This window comes from Neospora caninum, chromosome VIII (assembly GCF_000208865.1).
Source record: "Neospora caninum Liverpool complete genome, chromosome VIII".
Taxonomy (NCBI): Eukaryota; Apicomplexa; class Conoidasida; order Eucoccidiorida; family Sarcocystidae; genus Neospora; species Neospora caninum.
In genome coordinates this window covers 5,175,467-5,192,818 of record NC_018395.1, presented here as the reverse complement: position 1 = coordinate 5,192,818, position 17,352 = coordinate 5,175,467, and the positions used below count along the sequence as shown (strand labels likewise).

Below are 17,352 nucleotides of genomic sequence, written 5' to 3'. Positions count from 1 at the left end.
CACGCCTGGTTCAGACCCTCAATCCGTTTGCTTGCCGGCTCCCAGTTCTGTTGTGCCTTTCAAGGTTTCGAGGAAAGCTCAAAACCATACCTTTGAAATATCAAAGTTTTCGATAAACCCGTAACACAATATTTACAGTTTTCGATCCCCGAGAAAGTCTTATTCGCCTGCTAGCGACAGATCTCGGGCGTGTCGTTGGCCAAGAGAGCGAGACTGAGATTCGAGAGCCAAAGGGGGACAGAGAGCGACAGCGGACCAGTATATGGGCCACGAGGCAGGCTACCAAGAAGCGAGGAAGGCGCGTCACTGAAAGACATATATTCATATATATATTTATGTGTATGTGTATATCTCTCCAGAATTTGCGTGGAGGGGGTAAGCCGGGACAGAAAAAATCTAGGGCTGATGCAGAGCCATACGTGTGTACATTATAAATTGAGACTGGGAGATATGGGCATTGAAGAACTGGTCACATGTGGGCGAATTCGGTGGAGACAGAGATTGACGTATCGCTGAGACTCAGATGTCTCCGGAGACAAGTGCTGCAGTGGAGATACGTTGGAAGCGAGAGACAGAAGTCACGGGTCCACGATTTCAGGAGAGAAGCCTGCTCCAGAAGCGTCGAGGGAAAACCTATCGAATATGCACAAGGCAAGGGTAGAGGTGAGAGAGACGAAGAATCGCGGGCCGCATCAATCCACCTGCTCGAAAAACGGACCGATGCAGAAAGCGATGCTGATGCAGAATGTGGAGAGTGCAGGAGGAAGAACGAAGAAGATGACTTGTGGGTTTAAGAAAGAGCACAAAACGAAAAGAGAAAGAGCTGTTAGGTTTATACACAGATGAATGGATAGAGGGTCAACACCGAGAGGAGAGCGTTTCGCCCTCACACAGGGACGAAAGGAGACACGAAACCACCCAGGAGAGAACGGCGAGCAATGACGACACTGTGCGAGAGACAGGCAGAGACCTGAGCAAGACAGACATCTACATATATGTATATATATGCATATATATACACATATATATAGAGAGAGAGCACACTCAATCATATGCACACATGCACATACCCGCATCGCTTCACTCGCTTAACACCTCCCGTGAGTTTCGTGTTCACGCGCACGGGTTTTATCGGCGTACTGAGCATGTAGTTTCTTGATCATGTTTCACATTCCTCGGTCTTTCTCTTTTTCTCTCAAGCGGTTCCCGAAACCTGTGCAAGGCGCTGGCTGGAAGGCGAAGAAGGATGGCGAGCGTCACTTCATTCTCTCGTTCAAATGCCCCGTCCAACAAACCGTGAGATAGCTCTTCAGTCTCGTCGGCGAGTCAGCGATCGCGATAAAAAGAACTCAAGGAAACTTAAGGAACGCTCGAATCTCCAGGAGTTCGTTCCTGCGTCGCCTGTGATAGACCCTTATAACAAATGGATAGCGTTACTTTCCGTCTTGCTTTCTCCTTTGCTGTCTTGTTTGCTTTCGTCTCGGCTCTGGCTGTTCCTTACCCGCGACTCGTTCGTGGTTACGCGTGCAGCAAGCGAGGGGATTTCTTCTCTTCTTTCCTTCTTTTCCTCTTTTCTTCTTCTTTGCTTTTTCCGCAGCGGAAACTTTAGAGAAAAAGAGATGCAAAGACAGAAAAACGCGGGTAGAAGACCTTGCGGTCCAGAGCGAGGCGCGGCACCGCATGCGCGGTCGCCTCTTTGGTGTCTTCGTCTCTTCCGTTCGCTTTTTTCTCATTTTCCCTCTCCAAGCCCTGTTTTTCCTTCAGTCCCTTTCTCTTCTTTTCTCCCTTTTCTTCCCTTTCTTCGCTTTCTTCTACCCTCCTATAGGTGTGCGTCTCTCGAACCTCGGCAATTGCATGCCGCACACTCGACCGCCGCAGCCCTCCGCGGAGAAGGACCGTTTCCGGCGGTCTCTTTGGCTTCCAATCAAAAGAACTGCCTCTTGCGTTCTTCTGGAGCGCCTTTCCTTTTCTCCCTTTTCTTCTCTTTCTTCGCTCACCCCTCTCTGGACGTTTCGCCTTCTCTTCTCGCCAGCTTCATTTCTTTCCGCTAGTCCTCTCGGCGAAAACCCGCCCGCGTGTGTCGAGGGCGGCCCCCGAGTCCCGGAGAGGCTGCAGAGCGACGACAGTTCGGAGGCACACTCGACAGGGAGAGGCTGAGTAGAGCCGGCAGGAAAGAGAGACAGGGAAACCGCGGGGCGAGGGAGGTGAAAGGAAGATACACATTTGATTTTTCTCTTGGGATGAAAGAGACAGCTCCGGGAGGCTGTCTTCTTGCTTTCTCTCAGCTCTTCACACTCCCAAAGACAACACAGAGAGAAGAAAGATGGATGTTTAGAGAGCCCTACTCTTCAGGTGGAGGGAAGAACGACGAGGGAGAGGAAGGCCCTTTCTTTTGGACACATTCACTGGAGCGGCATCTTTCCTCAAACGATATTTCGTGCATTTTGCGGCCCTCTTTTGTCCTCTCTCTGAGGCTCGCCTTCTCCTCTCGCAAGCGAAGCTCGGTGAGAGGTAGAGAGGCGAGAAGAGCCTCGACGTTTCGGAGAAGGACGTGGCGAGACGGGGGCGACAAACAGCAGAGAGGGCGAGACACAGCATGAGGATCTCCAGGTGTCTCCTGTTTTTGCTTGGCTGCAGATGCAACTGGGCGGCGATGTAGGATACACTCAAAGCCTGCCTTTTTTCCGTCGTTTGCCACTCGCATTCTTCGCAAAAAGGAAAAGAGGGGACGATGGCGGGGAAAGAGTCGCCTGGAAGCTGCGGAAGAGGGCAACTCAGAAGCGACAGAGCCTACGGGTCTGCGTTCGCCGCTAGAGAAACGGGGAAAACTGACAGTAGCCGTGCGCGTCTGTGTTGGCTTTTCTAACGATCAGTGTCAGCGGCCTTCGCTCCCGTCTCCCGTCACCCTTCGACGTCTGGCTCTCTCCTTCGTCGCCTTCTCTTGTGCGGTCGTGCGTCGATTCGGCCTTCTTCGTTTTCGGTGCCTGTCGCCTCTTGGCTGGGTTCTCGGCTTTGGACACATTGCTCGGACCACTTCCGCCCGTCTCTCTGCTTTCCAAGATGACGCCCGAGGGAAACATTCCCCTGTCTGCGTTCGCTCGCGCGCAACGCAAACTTTTTTTTCTTTTCTCGCGGTATCGGCCATGGTCCACGGCCTCCGCGCCACAGTGCCTTGTTTCCCAGATCTCCTCTCAAAGGAGACCGTTGACGGCTGTCTCCGCTGTGCCACCGCGCTCGTGCGATGTGCAATCTCCCAGACTCGCTCGAAACGCTGCCTCGCCCTCCGCTGCTCCGGGCTGTCGTCCTCGCTCCGCCGCGTCTTGTACGTTTTCTCGTCTTCCTTCTCGCCCTTCTTCTACGCCTGCTGCATCTTCGTCTTCTCTGTCCCGTTCTCCTGTACGACTTGCGTCACCTTTTGGGTCTGCCTCCTCTCTTTCTCTGTCATTTTCGTGTTCTCCAAGGACGCGCCTTTCGGTCGAAAGCAAGAGAAGCCATCCATGGCTGCTCCGCCGCCGAGTGACGATTTCTGTTGGCGGTTTCTCAGGTTTGCCTCCCCACAGTCGTCTTCACTCCCCGGCCAAGAACCCGCGCGGTCTCCCTGCGGAGGGTGCGCCTGTCACTGCCTCTGCTCGACTTGTGCGCTCTCGCGGGCTCCGAACCATACCCCGTTCAAGTTTTTTTTCCCCGTCACCCTTCCCCGTTTTCCCTCCGTTTGCTCCTGTCCGTCACGCGCCACGTTCCGCACTCTCGCTTTCGCTCGTTTCTCCTCAAGCGCCTCGTCGGTTCAGTAGCTCCACCGCTGATTCGGATCTCCACCTTTCCAAGTCCGCGCCTTCCTCCTCTCCGCCTTCCTCTCCTTCTGTTTCTTCTCCTTCTGTTTCCTCTCTTGCGTCCGCTTCCTCTTCTGCCTCGCCGTTCGCGTCTTCTTTTTTTCTCGCGCCGCAAGCGTCTCTGTCGTTTTTGCAGGACGCGCCTGCGTTCGCGGATGCTCTCCGGCCAACCTCCGAGCCCGATGCGTCTCGCGAGGTGACCGGGGAGACGCGAGAGACGAAGAAGGCTTCCTGCCGTAACTCGCGCGGGGTACCTGAGGAAGACAGGGCGACGGAGACACCTGAGAGTGGAACCTGGCATCGGCCCTCTTTGCTGTCAGCCAGGAGGTCTGAGGCATTCGGCGATGGCAGAAGAGAAGCCGGCGCAAGTCCCCAGGAAGGCGCCGCGACGGAGGGGCGGACATGGGGCGCGAAGGAGAGAGGCGTGTGGGGCAGAGAGACAGAGAGAGAGACAGAGAGAGAGACAGAGAGAGAAACAGAGAGAGAGACAGAGAGAGAGACCGGGGCAGGTTCACGGGTGGGAGAGGAGAGAGGCTTGGCGTTGCGCACTTGCCAGCGAAAAGGCAAACGGAAGCCGAAGAAGGAAACCGACCTACGACCGGGATTGGTTGCGGGCGTGCGAGAAGGAGAGAGAGCAGAGGGGACAGAGGGTGAATGCGTCGCGGGGGGAGAGAACGAAGACAAGGCCGAACACGAAGAGGAAGACAGGGAAGAACCGGAAGAAGAACGCCTCGTGTCTCGTACAAAAACGAGGACTCGCAGCAGCGGGGCTGCGCGGTCCGCAGGCAAAGTTGCTTGTGCGGGACGCGCGGAGGATGGGAATTCGAACACGAGGAAGGCGAAAGACGTCTCAGAGGTCCGGCAGAAAAAGGCCGAAGCTGTGTGGCGAGAGATTCTCGCCATCCCCGACGCCGCTCGACGCAGCGAAGCGATTCGAGCTTTTCCTCCCTTGACAGTCCTAACGCCAAGCAGACAAAAACGCGACAAACTCCTCAGGGAGGCATCTCCGTCCTCGTCGACGTCTTCAGCCGATCGTCCTCAGATGTATCGGGTTCCCGCGACGACATTCCGCAATTTGGCGATTGCAGCTAGCGAGCATTTGCATGCATCGAATGAGGCGTTGACGCATCTTGCTTCCAAGTTTGCAATTGTTGCTCCTCAGAGCCTGAGACGAGGTAAAGGCTTCGACAGGCCTCCGCAGCTTTTCGCGCTCGTTCCCTGGGTGTCTCTGGCCAGACGTCCGGTCGGTTTCCAACGCGTTCTTTAGGGGGACCGGAGTCAGCTCCAAGCCGACCCAGATGCGCAGAGGAAGGCGAACGTTTAGCGCGTGAGAGAAGAAGAGACCGAAGAAACGTCTTGTTTGTGTGCACCTGTCTCTCGTGTGTGTGTTTGCCTGTTTCTCCTCTGGTGCCGTTCGCAGGTGAAGAGTCTGGGAATCGAGGAGACTCTCGAAGCGCAGAGACTGCAGGCCGAGAAGGCGCGGCTGAGACGCAGGAAGGCCTCCTCTTTGCATTTGTCAAACGCGGACTTCTCGCCGAGGCGCACGATTTGAGTGTTCGGCTCGGCACCGTAAGAGAAGGAAGAGAAGGAACGGAGACAAGAGCAGAAAACAGCAGAAGAAAACGACAGAAGGAAGCAAGAGATGGAGAAGGAAGAGGGAAACGAGGCGAGGCAGAAAGACCAGAAGAGATTCGGAAAGATGAGAAGAGAGATGCAACGAGGAGACACGAAGCAGAAATAAGGAACAAACAAGAGATAAGGGGAGAAAAACAAACGAGAAAGAAGGCCGGGTAAAAAGAGAAAGAAGCCAAAGAAAGAGCACTGTACTCACAAGGTAAAGAAGAAGACAGAGGACAGGATCACGACGAACGCGAGAAAGAAAGAGAACTCGAACGAAGAGTTTCCGAGCCGAGAGGCACTGGTGGCAAGAAGTTGCACGACGAAAGCGCGTGAGAGTCTGTCGCAACGCGATTGTGTATCGAGTTCCCCGTACGCATGTCTACCGCCCCATCTCTTTTTCGCTTGCGACCTCTCTTTCTCCCGTTTCACCTCTCTCAATATGCCTCTCTGCGCTGCTGCTTGCTTGCCTCCGCTACGCTGTTCTCTTTGCGTCTCCCTCTAACTGACGCTTCCCGATCCCCGGGTCAACATATTGAACGCCCCGGCGTAGTATTTCACGAGAGCGGGGTTGGCGCTCTCTTCTGGCCTGGCGAGAATGCGCTCTTTGTCACCCGCTCTGCCTAGACACTTGCGCGCGAAAGCGTCCGTGACGTGCTCGGCCGTGTCTGCCTCCGTTTCCGTTACGTTTCAGGCTTTTTCATTTCCCGTCTTTTGCTTCGCGGGTCTGTGGCGACGACCTCTCCTCGGGGTTGTGTCTCTGCGCTTCCCCCTTACCCGTGTGTCTTGCAGCATTTCCTCCTGGGGCCTTGTCTCTTCTTTCTGTCCGTAAATTACTCTGAGAAGTACCTGTAGTTTCCGTACACGTCCGCCTGTCTAACATTCTGGTTGGCTTCATCCTACAAGCGGCCTTTGCTTTGCAGGAAATGTCGCAGCCCAAACCACCCCCGACTCCTCAACCTGTGCGGGTTCGGCAAAGCACATGTTTCTGTGAAAGACACTTTTCTTCTCGTTCTCTCTCGCCGTCTGCAGAGTCTTCTGCATGCGCGCTGGATCGACGGGGCAGACGCCGTCCTCACCGACTTCAACTCGGAGCAGCGGGTGGGGACACTCCACCACGAGGAGCCTGGGCCTTGGTCAAGTCGTCGCGAGTCGTACTTCCTTCTTTTCCTCGTCGACGAGGTATGCCCAACGTGAACCGCCCCCCTCGATACGATGCTGCAAACATGTTTCACACAGAGCCGGACGATCAACTCTGCTTTGAAATCGTGCGCATACAACATATGTAAATATATACATATTCGTGGGCATGCATCAATACGTAGATACGTTTGCCTGCACGTACATAGATATACGTACATGTGTATAAATGCATTTAGATGTATGCCTATATATATATATATGTATATATGTACATATATGTGGATGAATGTTTAGGTGTGCGCGCACATCCATAGCTAGAATAACCGTTTGTCTTTTCCGATTGCGCACTGCCTGTCGCTGACAGAGTCACGCGAGCTCGCGTGAGGCCTTAGCCTGTCCGTCGCGTGGCTGCACAGATGCACAGCTGCCTAGGAAGTCTGCGCAGGGCGTTTTGCACCCCGTTCCCAATTGGAGGTTCTTGTCCAGGGAGTTGCGATGGCTGATGCGTACTTGCGGCGACGCTCTCAATTCGACGCGCCATGTTCTCTCCTAACCTTTTTTTCCGTCTTCACTCTCCTGCTTTGTCGTCCTCTGAATCGCCTTTCGTCCTTTTGAGGCGTGTCTGTCGTGCGCATCTTCCCGTGCTCTTTTTCGCTTTCTTCAGGCGGCAGCAGCTCTCGAGCAGCGGCTTGCAGACGCGCGTCGCGACTGCGTGTCCCCCGCTCACTCGACGTTTTCGCTTCAAACTCCAGGCTCCTCGCCAACCGCAGAGACGCTGCCAAAAGGCGACCGGAGTCTCAGCGACGACGAGCAGCTGCGCTTTTGGTTGGACGGGCGGAAAGGAAGAAACCACGAATCTGCCACGGCAGAGACACGCGAGTGCGGAGGTGCGTCACCCCTTTCTGCGACGGTCTGTGTCGAGCGAGGTTTCAGTTGCGAACGGCGCGGCGTCACTGCTATTGCCTTTCCGCCCTGATTCGCTTGGTGTGGTTCGGTTGATGCGTCCTCTTGTCTGTCTCGGCTTTTTCAGGTTGGCGCGAGAGACACGGGGGGGTTTTCAGGGACAATGAGGAGAGACGTCAGAGGCAACAGGCTCCAGACTGCCTCAGGAAGGCTGCGGAGACAGCTCCGGGGCGGTTGGGGGCGGACAACCCTGAAAATCGGAGACGCGGCGACGCGTGCGAAACAGATGGAGACCGCGAGGGAAGAGGCTCGACGAACACGGACGGCGAGCAGCTCTGGCAACGGTTTGTCCACTGGCGAAAGGTGCGAAGAGAGGGAGAAGAAAACAAGTGGACAGGCGAAAAGTTGGCAAAGATGCAAAGAGCAGCCACAACGCGCGTGCAGGCCCCATGAGGCAGCCTGTCGCGCCCCGCGTGTGCCTGCGTTCTCTCTCTCCTCCGTTGCCGCTTCTCTCTCTCTCGCCTCTCCTCTCCGTTGTCGCCTCTCTCTGTCCCGTGTCTCTCTTTAGTCACTCTCCGGCGACTCGCCTTCTCTCTGGCCTCTCTCTCCTGTCTCGCTCTCCTGATTGTTTCTGTCCTTCTCGCTCCAGAAAGCAGATGCGTTCGTCGTCCTGAGCCGGCGCTTTCCTTGCTCTCTCTGTTTTGTGTGAACCCCCCGCGCGGAAACACAACGGACACCCCCGAGCCGAGGCGATTCGGCACCAGGTGTCGTGCGGGGACAGTCTTGATTTCTGAATTCTTTTCTTTCTTTGTGTGCGTCGCCTGGCTCGGCGCTTTCAGGATGTGAGCAAGCTACGCCATCGGGAAGACGGCGGCCGACCGGCAAGGGAGTTGCCGCCTTTGCAGAAGTGGGTCTTTCTCGGGCGGCGCGTGAAAGCGGTGGCCTTTTCAGAGTCTTCGTGCGTGTGCGTCACGCCGTTGCTGCCTTCGCCTGAGCTCTCGATTGCGCTCTTAGACCCCGGGGCGGGGCACGGGAAAGTAGGCCTGTTCAAGAAGCATCCTTTCACGCGAGTGACCGCGTCGAGGCAGGCGCAAAAAACAGACACGACCCAGCCGCCGCAGCTTCGGCTCTGTGGTGAAGACACCCCCGGAGAGAGACGAGACGGGGAAGGAGTTGACGCAAAAAGGAGAAACGGAGACTGCGCCCGCGAGGCAGCGGCGCCGTCCTGCGCGGATGCGGGGCTCGTGCCCGACGCGCACGCCTCGTCATCGTCACCCGCTCCTGCCTCCCTCGCAAGCCCCAGGTTGTTGGGGGCGGATACAGCAGCGGGGACTGGGGAAGACGGCGCGGCGGAGAGGCAAGACGTTTGTCCTCTCTCTCTCAGCTCGCGTGTCCGCTGCTGGGTAGTTCCGCTCTCGGCCATCATCCCGTCTTTGACAGAACAAACGATGCGCGTCCTCCTGCGATTGCCAGAAATGCTGGAGGCCGAACGCGAGGCCTCGCGGTCGCGAGAGGCCGAGGGAACGGGCGTAGGCTGCATGCGAAGTACGCCAACCGAGGCAGCGGCTCAGGGCGAGCGAGGCGCGGAACGGCGAGGAGACACCGGGGCGGGCGACCTCGCAGCAGAGAGGCGCGAGGAGGCCTCGAGGCGTTCTAGCCGAGCGAACGCGACGGAGACGGGCGGGGAACCGACAGAAAAGAAGGACACACGAAGGCGGCAGATACGGGAAGACAGCGACGAGGAGGCGTATGCTTTGTCTTCTGGACGGGCGCAAGAAGGCGACTCGCAGCGGCAAAGGCTACGCGACAGCGCAGGGAAGAATGGCACGGCGACAGACAAAACGCGACAGGGGACGTCGACACAGCTCGCGGGAAAGGCGACTCCAGGACGGGGAATCAATCATGCCTTATTTCTTGCATGCACGCCGCCGCTTTTTCCGTGTGCTTCCGCGTACCCCCCTGCGCTGGCCTCCGACCTGCCAACCTTGCGGCAGAAAATGCAGTCTCCATCTGCGACCGCAGAAACACTCCGAAAGGATTCAGCCGAACCCTCCGCTTGTCTCTCGGGCGCGTCTCCTCGTCTGCCTTCTGCGCTTCAGGCTTCTCGTCTGCCTTCTGAGCTTCAGCCTTCTCTTCACCCCTCTGCGCTTGAGCCTTCTTCTCTTCGCCCCTCTTTTCTCCTGGGTGAAGACAGGGAAGGGGGATTTCCAGCGAGCTCCAAGGCGGGCTCCTCTGGCGTCGAGGAAGGAGTGTTTGCATCCGAGTATAGGGCGAACGCGAGCTCGTCTCGTTCGTCAGAAACGACGCCCGCATCTGTTCCCCTGGAGGAGGTTCTGTCTTCTCTCTTTCCCTTTCTCACGTCGAGCCAGAGGAACGTCGTATGCTGTGTGTTGCGGTCGCCAGCTCCTATAGTCCTTGTCCAGGGTAGGCAAAGAACAAGAAAGCAAAGAACGACCTGCTAGTGAACTGTGCATGTGTTGGGAACTGCGAGAGCGACGCAGCCACCCCCACTGCATGCAGTATAACCGGAAAGGATTCAGGGGGAGAAAATGCACTCAGGGGACAGGAAACGGAGCCTAACGTTTGGTCACTTCCTTTGTGGTGTCTGTTAGCTTTGCAGTCCTCGGCGCTTGGCGTCGCCGTTTCATTACTCTCCCACACGTTTTGCTTTCGTCGCTGTCATTTGTCGCCTTCCGGCACGCCAGGACTCTGCATGCGCTTGCCGTTTCCTTTTCTGGTTCACCAAATTCGTTTTCTCGCTTTAGAAAACTCCCTCGATCTACCGACCTCCCTCTCTGTCGCTAGAAGCAAACCTACCTGCCTGTGCGTCTCTCGCTCTTCTTTCTTGCGCACGTGTCCCTCTCGTGCCCTCGTTATCGCGCTACGTCTCTGTGTATAAACCCATTTGCGTCTGTCTATTGCTAGCTACCTGTCTCCACCTCTATGTCTCCTTTTTTCCCTCTTTGAATGTCGACTCCGCAACTTCAGTCGGTGTGTCCTCCCTGCGTGTCGACATTGGCGTTATGCGCAGGGCCACCTGGTACGGGGAAAACGCTCGTCGCGGCCTGCATTTTGAGTCTCTGGGCGGCTGGTCTCGACGGCGAGACAGCCTCGCCCATTTTCGCTGGTGCAGGAACGCATGCGGCAGTCGATGCTCTTCGGTCCAAATTGGGCAACCTAGGTCAGGAGCCTCAAGGAAAACAGCTCCATCGGCATGCTTATTTATATATGGAACGTAAAAACACAAACGTATCCATATACATAGGACGGGTCTAACTCGTGAACCGTGGAAGAACACATATTCGTATATAGATAGGTAGGTAGGTAGATAGATAGATAGAGATATGCTTGTTGCCGTGTGTATGCACATTCCTACATATTGATGAATATTTAGACCTGTGGGTTTACGGGGCAGTTCGTTGTCGTATGTTTTCTCTGAAAGAGACGTGAAAAGAGAATTGTTTTTCTTTTCTGACCAGGAGTACGATCGCACACCGTCGGCATGCTGGAGAGGCGGGGCGACTACTCGCCAGCTGTCGGCGGTTACTCGCCGCGCCGCAGTTCAACGGCGAGCGGAACGCAGGTAGGTTTGCGCGGCACCGGCATCTGCATGCGCGTGAGGTAGAGCTGTACAGCTTCTCTGTGTCTGCACGCAGTCACCCGTTGCATGATCTCGCACTTGCGCGATAGCATCGGCCTGCACTTTTCGCATGCACTCTCTGCTCCAGGACAGCTGCCGGCTGCATGCACGGGCGTAGGCGTATGTGTGCCCACCGGTTTGCCTTGATCGGTGATGACGAACGGGATCGCCTTTCGCTCTCTTCACCTCATTTTCCGGAAAGTGCATGCGCCTCATAGCTCTTTTCGTTGTATGCCTCGCCAGGGCCAGACTCTCGCCTACCGCCAGCGCGTCCCCGTCTTCGTCGATACCGTCTACCAGGTATTTCGAAGAGGGTTACCCGTTTCCCTCTAGGGTGTAAAGCGAGGAGCATACCGTTATATTCGATGATCTTTTGTCTTTAGGGTTTAAACAGCAAATGCTGGATACTTAACACGCACAAAAGAGCAGAAACGCGGGGCCAAGAAACGGAATGCGGACGGAGAGAGAGACACGAAGGCTCGCACTCTCGACGGCGTCGACTGACGCCTAGGCGTTGACATTAAAAAAAACGCGCAGACGAGGCGTCGCTGGCAGGACCCAACCAAACTCGGATCCTCGCTGAAGGACATGCAAATACCCTTCTGCCATACAAATAGACATGCGTATATATATATATATATATATGTATATATATATATATATATATATGTATATATATATATATGTATATGCATATATGGATATATGGATATGTGTATATACGTGTGTAAGTAGAAAAGTGGGTATGTGTTTGGAGAGACAAGGAGACATGTGTAGAGGGAGTTATAAGCATATGGCGATATCTAAGAAAGCGAAAGTCTGCGTCGTCGTGCACAGAGAGCCAGGAGCAGCATGAGAGGCCGTTTCGCCTGTCAGTCGCATTCGGCGATTTGGGACATCAATGCGCTGTCGTGTTCCGCTCGACCCCCGCGTGCATGCAGGGCCAGAACCTTCGCAGAATTGCGCCGCGCCGCATCCTGATCGACGAGGCCTCTCAGATCACCGGTACAGCCGCCCTGTCGCCTGTCCTCGTCGCTGCCGTCCTCGGCTCACCCCATCTGTGCATGCACGCGTCTCTCTCTCCACGAAAATGCACACCTCGCACCTCCCTGCACACGCCCGTGCTCCTGGGTTTGCGTGTTGATTTCTGAAATACATATTCGCGAATGCGTGTGCACACATGCACACGAATATATTTTCGTAAATAGTCACGCAAATACACGTATGCAATGATACGCATACTCTGCGTGAATTTGTGAGCATTTCCTTTTTCCATCTATATAACTACGTCGATGTGGACATATGTATACTTATACACCTAGATAGCTGCGGGCATGTATGCACATACTCAAGTGCATATATGTATATACATATAAATATATATACATACATAGGTAAGCTTGTGTGTGGGGGAAGGACGTTTACGTCGAAAGACGGGAATGAAGCGGTCAGAAGGTCTAACTGTTTTTTGTGTTTTCAGAATTTCGGAGTTTGATCGTCCTCGCGCAGACAAAGTGCACGAAACTCGTCCTCGTTGGAGATCCGGCGCAGATTTCCGGCCAAAGTGTTCAAGCCTGTCCCGTCATGGTTCGATCCGCCTTCGACAGCTTCCTCACTCAGAGTCCGTGTTTCGACCGGGAGGGTTTTTCTGTCGTCCCCATTCGCGGCTCTGCTGTCTTCCTTTTGAGACACTGCTATTTCCCCGGGGGTTTTGGCGATCTGCGAATCTCTCAGTGTGTATTTTTTGTCCTTCGCATCATGTCGGGTTCAGACAGGCGGTATAGGCAGTCGTCTCTTTGGCTCCGCGACCCCGGCTCTCGCCACTGGTCTATGTTGGTGGTCTCCTTCAAAGCCAGAAACAAGCGGCCCTAGGGCCACGAGCACCTGCATGCCGGTCTCTTGTCTGTTTCTCGATTTGTGTGTTTCGACATCTGCATTTGTGACTGCAAATTTCTCTTTCCACCTCGGCGTCGATGTGCTGGACCCATCCATCGAGATTTGTCTCTGCTGGCAGAAGGCCCTTTTCTCAAGAGCACATGAGGTGTCGTCCGCTCTAGCTTGCTGGTCCGTCTCCTGGTTGGAGGGTAATGGTCATCCTCTGCTCGATTCTGACGCCGCCTGGTTTCCTCTGCAGGCGCAGTGCCTCACTACTTCCTCCTGGATACGCAGTTCCGCATGCCTGGGAGCATGTGCGAGTTGATCTCGTCCCTCTTTTACCAAGGACTGTTGAAGAGCCACCAGTCCGTCTTCGCGCGTCCGGCTGACCTCTCCCCGTCGATCCCGTGGCCGAAAAGAACGCATCGAACAGGCGCTACACCTCGTCTACCTGCCTCCGTTGGTCCGCCTTCCTCTCCCTCTCCTTCCGCCTCTCCCTCTCCTTCCGCCTCTCCCTCTCCTTCCGCCTCTCCCTCTCCTTCCGCCTCTCCCTCTCCTTCCGCCTCTCCTTCTGCTTCGTCTGCATGCGGGTCGTCTCCGCGGACCGTTCACGCAGCCCTCGACACGGCGCCTCTCCTAGTGATTGATACTGGTCCCTCGCGCCTCGCGCCTTCTGCGTGTGGGGACGGCAGAGACAGGAGCGCCGCAGGTGCTGCTGGCGCCTTGAGTTGGTCGGAGACGCAGTGGGATCTGCGAGACATCATCGAGAGAGACGACGGCGAGATTTTTGACCTGTTGCGCGAGGACCAGGCGGGGCATGCGCACCTGAAAAAGCGACAGGGGCTTCTTGGAGACGTGGATGGGACCGATCGCAACGCAGCCTCCCTGCGAAACGAAGGCAGTGTGCGGCTGTCCTACTACAACGCTGCGTATGTCGCACGTCTCATTCAGTTTGAACCTCCCGGATCCTTTTTTTGAAGGCCTGTAGAGGGCTCTCGCGAAGCACGTCTGTTCGCCGCGTCGTTTTCTTTGCGTCGCTCGTACCCCGATACAGCACGCGTCGCAACCACTCGAGGGAGCGGCTCGGAGTGCTTTCTGAATGTGCCTCTCTGCCTTTGTCTCTCCCTTTCCGTTGTCGCTCCGCCCAGACGTCTTCCCTTGTCTCTGTCCACTCTCATAGGGAGATTCGTGTCCCTCTGTCTCGCCTTTTTTCTTCCCTTCAAAAACGCGGTGTACCGAGCGCAAGTGTATGCCGTCCAGCCGCGTGCTGCGTGGTCGCCGGGTCCACCTCTCCCCCCTTTCCCCCCTGTTCACTTCCACTTTCTCGTCCTTTTCGCTTGCCTTTCTCGACTTCGCTCGTGCAGGGAGGCTCTCCTGACTGTCCGCTGCGCCTCACTTCTTCTGCGCGACGGCGTGGCTCCAGAGGCGATCGGCGTGATCAGCCCCTACGTAGGGCAGCTGGCTCTCCTCGAACGCATCTTGGGACGGAAGGTGAGGGTGGAGGCGTCGGCGGTCCACATCTGGAAGAGGAGATGAATCCCAACTGCGCGTTCCCGTCGCGGCTTGAAGGGAAACTCCTGGAAACGCGAGCTCGTTATTTTCTGGTAGCTCAAACGAGGGTAGCGGCCGTCTCGGCAGGTGCCTTCTCAGGTTTTTTGCCCCGCGTGCGTCTTGCGATTTTTCCTCGGAAGCCGTTTCTCGTCGGGGTGGTTGCAAGACTTGTCCACTCGCAACGCAGTCTTGCAGAATCCTCCTCACACGCGAATCTCTGTTTCGTTCTCTTGCGTCGGTTGCCGCTGCGGTGCCCGCCTTCCCGTGTAATACGGACCGGCTGACTGGCGGCTGGGGGCGTCGACCTCGCTCTCGCGTCTTCGTGTTCCGCCGGGGGCGCCTGCAAGCGCGAGTTGGCGCCAAGGCAAGCGCTCCGGAAGACAGACAAAAAATGGAAAAATTGAAACGGACGCTTTGCGACGCACGGCTTGCTTGGTAGTCGAGGCCGCTGTGGAAGAAGGAGCGCCGCTGCATGCAGTTTTCCGTGCCACTGTGGATGTGCACCTGTACACAGGCGTACAGGCGTGTGAGTCGCCACGAGGTAAGAAGGCGAGGAAAGGGGAGAACGAAGCGGAGAGGAAGACGAGGAGAGGAAAAAGAGGAGCAAGAGGGATGAACTTGCTGCTGTCGAAGAGTTGAGGGCGACTCTGTGAGACACGGGGGGGGGAGGGGGGGTGACCACGCGATGAAGCGTTCAGGCTTTAGCAATCGTCGAATCGGAGCAGGGCAGGCCAACTGGCGGTTTCTTTTCGAGAGGAAGGGTCGTGCGCCTTGCATGTCGGCAGCCGTGCGTGGAAGAGGGAGGCAGCGAGAAAGAGTTGACCAGAGCGCACCGGAAAGAGAAGAGCCCCCACAGAAATGCGGGGCTAGGGAGAGGCTGAAGACGTGCTGGAGTTATAGACATTTATCTGCCGTGCCTCTGCCTCGTCGCTATTCTGACGCGTGCCTGGCGACTGGCGACGAGCATCCCAGAAGCGAATGCAGCAACGAAAACAGAGAAGGAAAACGAAAGGCGAAGAGACTCACAAGAGCAAGATAGGAGCGAGGCGTGCTGCAGTCGAGAACGGGGAGAAACGCTCATTCCGGCCGGTGGAAGTTTTCTCCAGAACTCGCGTTTGCGTCTTGTCTCTCTGCTCCTCTGGCGCGGCTTCTGATTGATCTCCGCCCGGTGCATGACCTCAGAAAGCATTCGATGGACGGCTTTCTCACCGACCGCTGCCGAACAACAAAATTCTTCTCTCCACAGTCGACTCCTTCCAGGGCGGCGAGAAGGACTACATCATCTTCACTTGCGTCAGGTGCAATCCTGCGGTAAGTGTGTCGCCGTCCAGTCGCACGTGCGGCTGAACGCCGTTTCCAAGAAACAACCCGAAATCGGTTGAGGCGGGGCGCAGCGTGTACACCCCCCCTTCGCGTGTAATTGCAGTGTTGTGTATATGCATTCACCCACGTATCTACCTCTACACACATGTATCAATATGTATTGCTGTCTATATGTATTGAGATATAGCGTTCCCGTCCAAATATTGGCTTGGTGAGATGCCGACCTCTCGATATCACCCTACTGTAAGTCAAGAGTCACACTTGATTCAAACAAATGTCTCGTTTGAAGTTTCTTTCCAAAACGAAGCGCCGCACGCGCAGATGCGCGCGCGCATGCATTCCAGAAGGAAGCTCAAGAATTCAACCCACTGTAGTGGCCGCGTATGCATGTGTCTCGGCAAAACGTTGCGTGCGTTGCGTGCATGCATGCTCAGTCTGCCTGTAGTTTGGGGAATCTGTGTCTCCAGTCTCCGTGGAAGACCCGTGCGACTCTTTGAATCACGTGGAGAAAACTGGGCCGCATGCGAGAGCGACGCCAGGCCGGAGACAACTGCTGCGCGTGCGCGCGCCCTGTATGCCGAGAGATGCGCTTTCAGGGTGTCCTGTCGGCTCCTGTGCGAACGTCGGACTGTGTTTCCAGTGTGAGGAACGCGGTGTGCACAGCTCGCGTTTCACTTCGGAGGATTTCCCTGCTTTTTTTTCTTCAGGGCGCAGTGGGTTTCTTGGCTGATTGGCGGCGGTTGAACGTCGCCTTCTCTCGCGCTCGAAAGGGCCTCATTGTGATCGGCCACTCCATCACACTTCGACAGGAACCCACGTTCGACGTAAGAGAACCGATCTGCGGGCCTCCGCCTACCCCCGCAGATGCATGGACATATGTGCATGCAGTCGCGAACGCACCCGTATCCATGTCTGTATAAATATACATCAATATAAATTTATATATATATATATATATATATATTTATATATTTATATATATATATATATATATATATTTATATATATATATTTATATATTTATATATATATATATATATTTATATATTTATATATATATATATATATGTAATGCTTGTACACGTCTTGGGGAGAGGCTGACATATATTGCTCTGAGCAGAGGAACGGGTCGGATGGAGCCATGTGGATTTGTTGCATGCCGGCTGGGAGACGCTTTGGAGGGGCGTGCATGCACTTCGGGGTGGACGGGCACACCGCCGCAGCCTGGTGAGTTGTCGAGCACTGAAGAGAGGTCCAAGGATCCGAAGAAAGACAGAAAAAGGCCGGGAGAAGTGTAGGCTTGTCGCTGGAGAGAGGAAGACGATATGATGCGGCGATAAGGGACGGTTGCGCTCTGTCTTGCAGGCACTGTTTCAGTTCGCCCGGAAACTGCAGGCTGTGGTCCCCGTCGATCACCCGACCCTCAGAGCCATCACAGAAGGCATCTGGCCGCCACCTTCTTGCGTTTGA

The 17,352-nt window shown here is 55.5% G+C and overlaps 1 protein-coding gene across 1 annotated transcript; it reads left to right on the top strand.

The window, feature by feature from the left end:
* Window positions 1-3,241: 3,241 nt before the first annotated feature.
* NCLIV_036530 (RENT1_NEUCR Regulator of nonsense transcripts 1 homolog ref|XP_323582.1| h (ISS), related) lies at window positions 3,242-17,352 on the top strand (the record flags this gene model as incomplete). The annotated part of the gene is made up of 18 exons (XM_003883854.1): window positions 3,242-3,322; window positions 3,967-5,005; window positions 5,251-5,399; window positions 6,480-6,629; window positions 7,255-7,477; window positions 7,621-7,856; window positions 8,333-9,917; window positions 10,525-10,674; window positions 10,973-11,076; window positions 11,377-11,433; window positions 12,075-12,138; window positions 12,614-12,754; window positions 13,268-13,937; window positions 14,373-14,499; window positions 15,074-15,100; window positions 15,742-15,870; window positions 16,590-16,706; window positions 17,248-17,352. 18 exons carry the CDS (start codon window positions 3,242-3,244, stop codon window positions 17,350-17,352), a joined length of 5,154 nt encoding a protein of 1,717 aa, XP_003883903.1.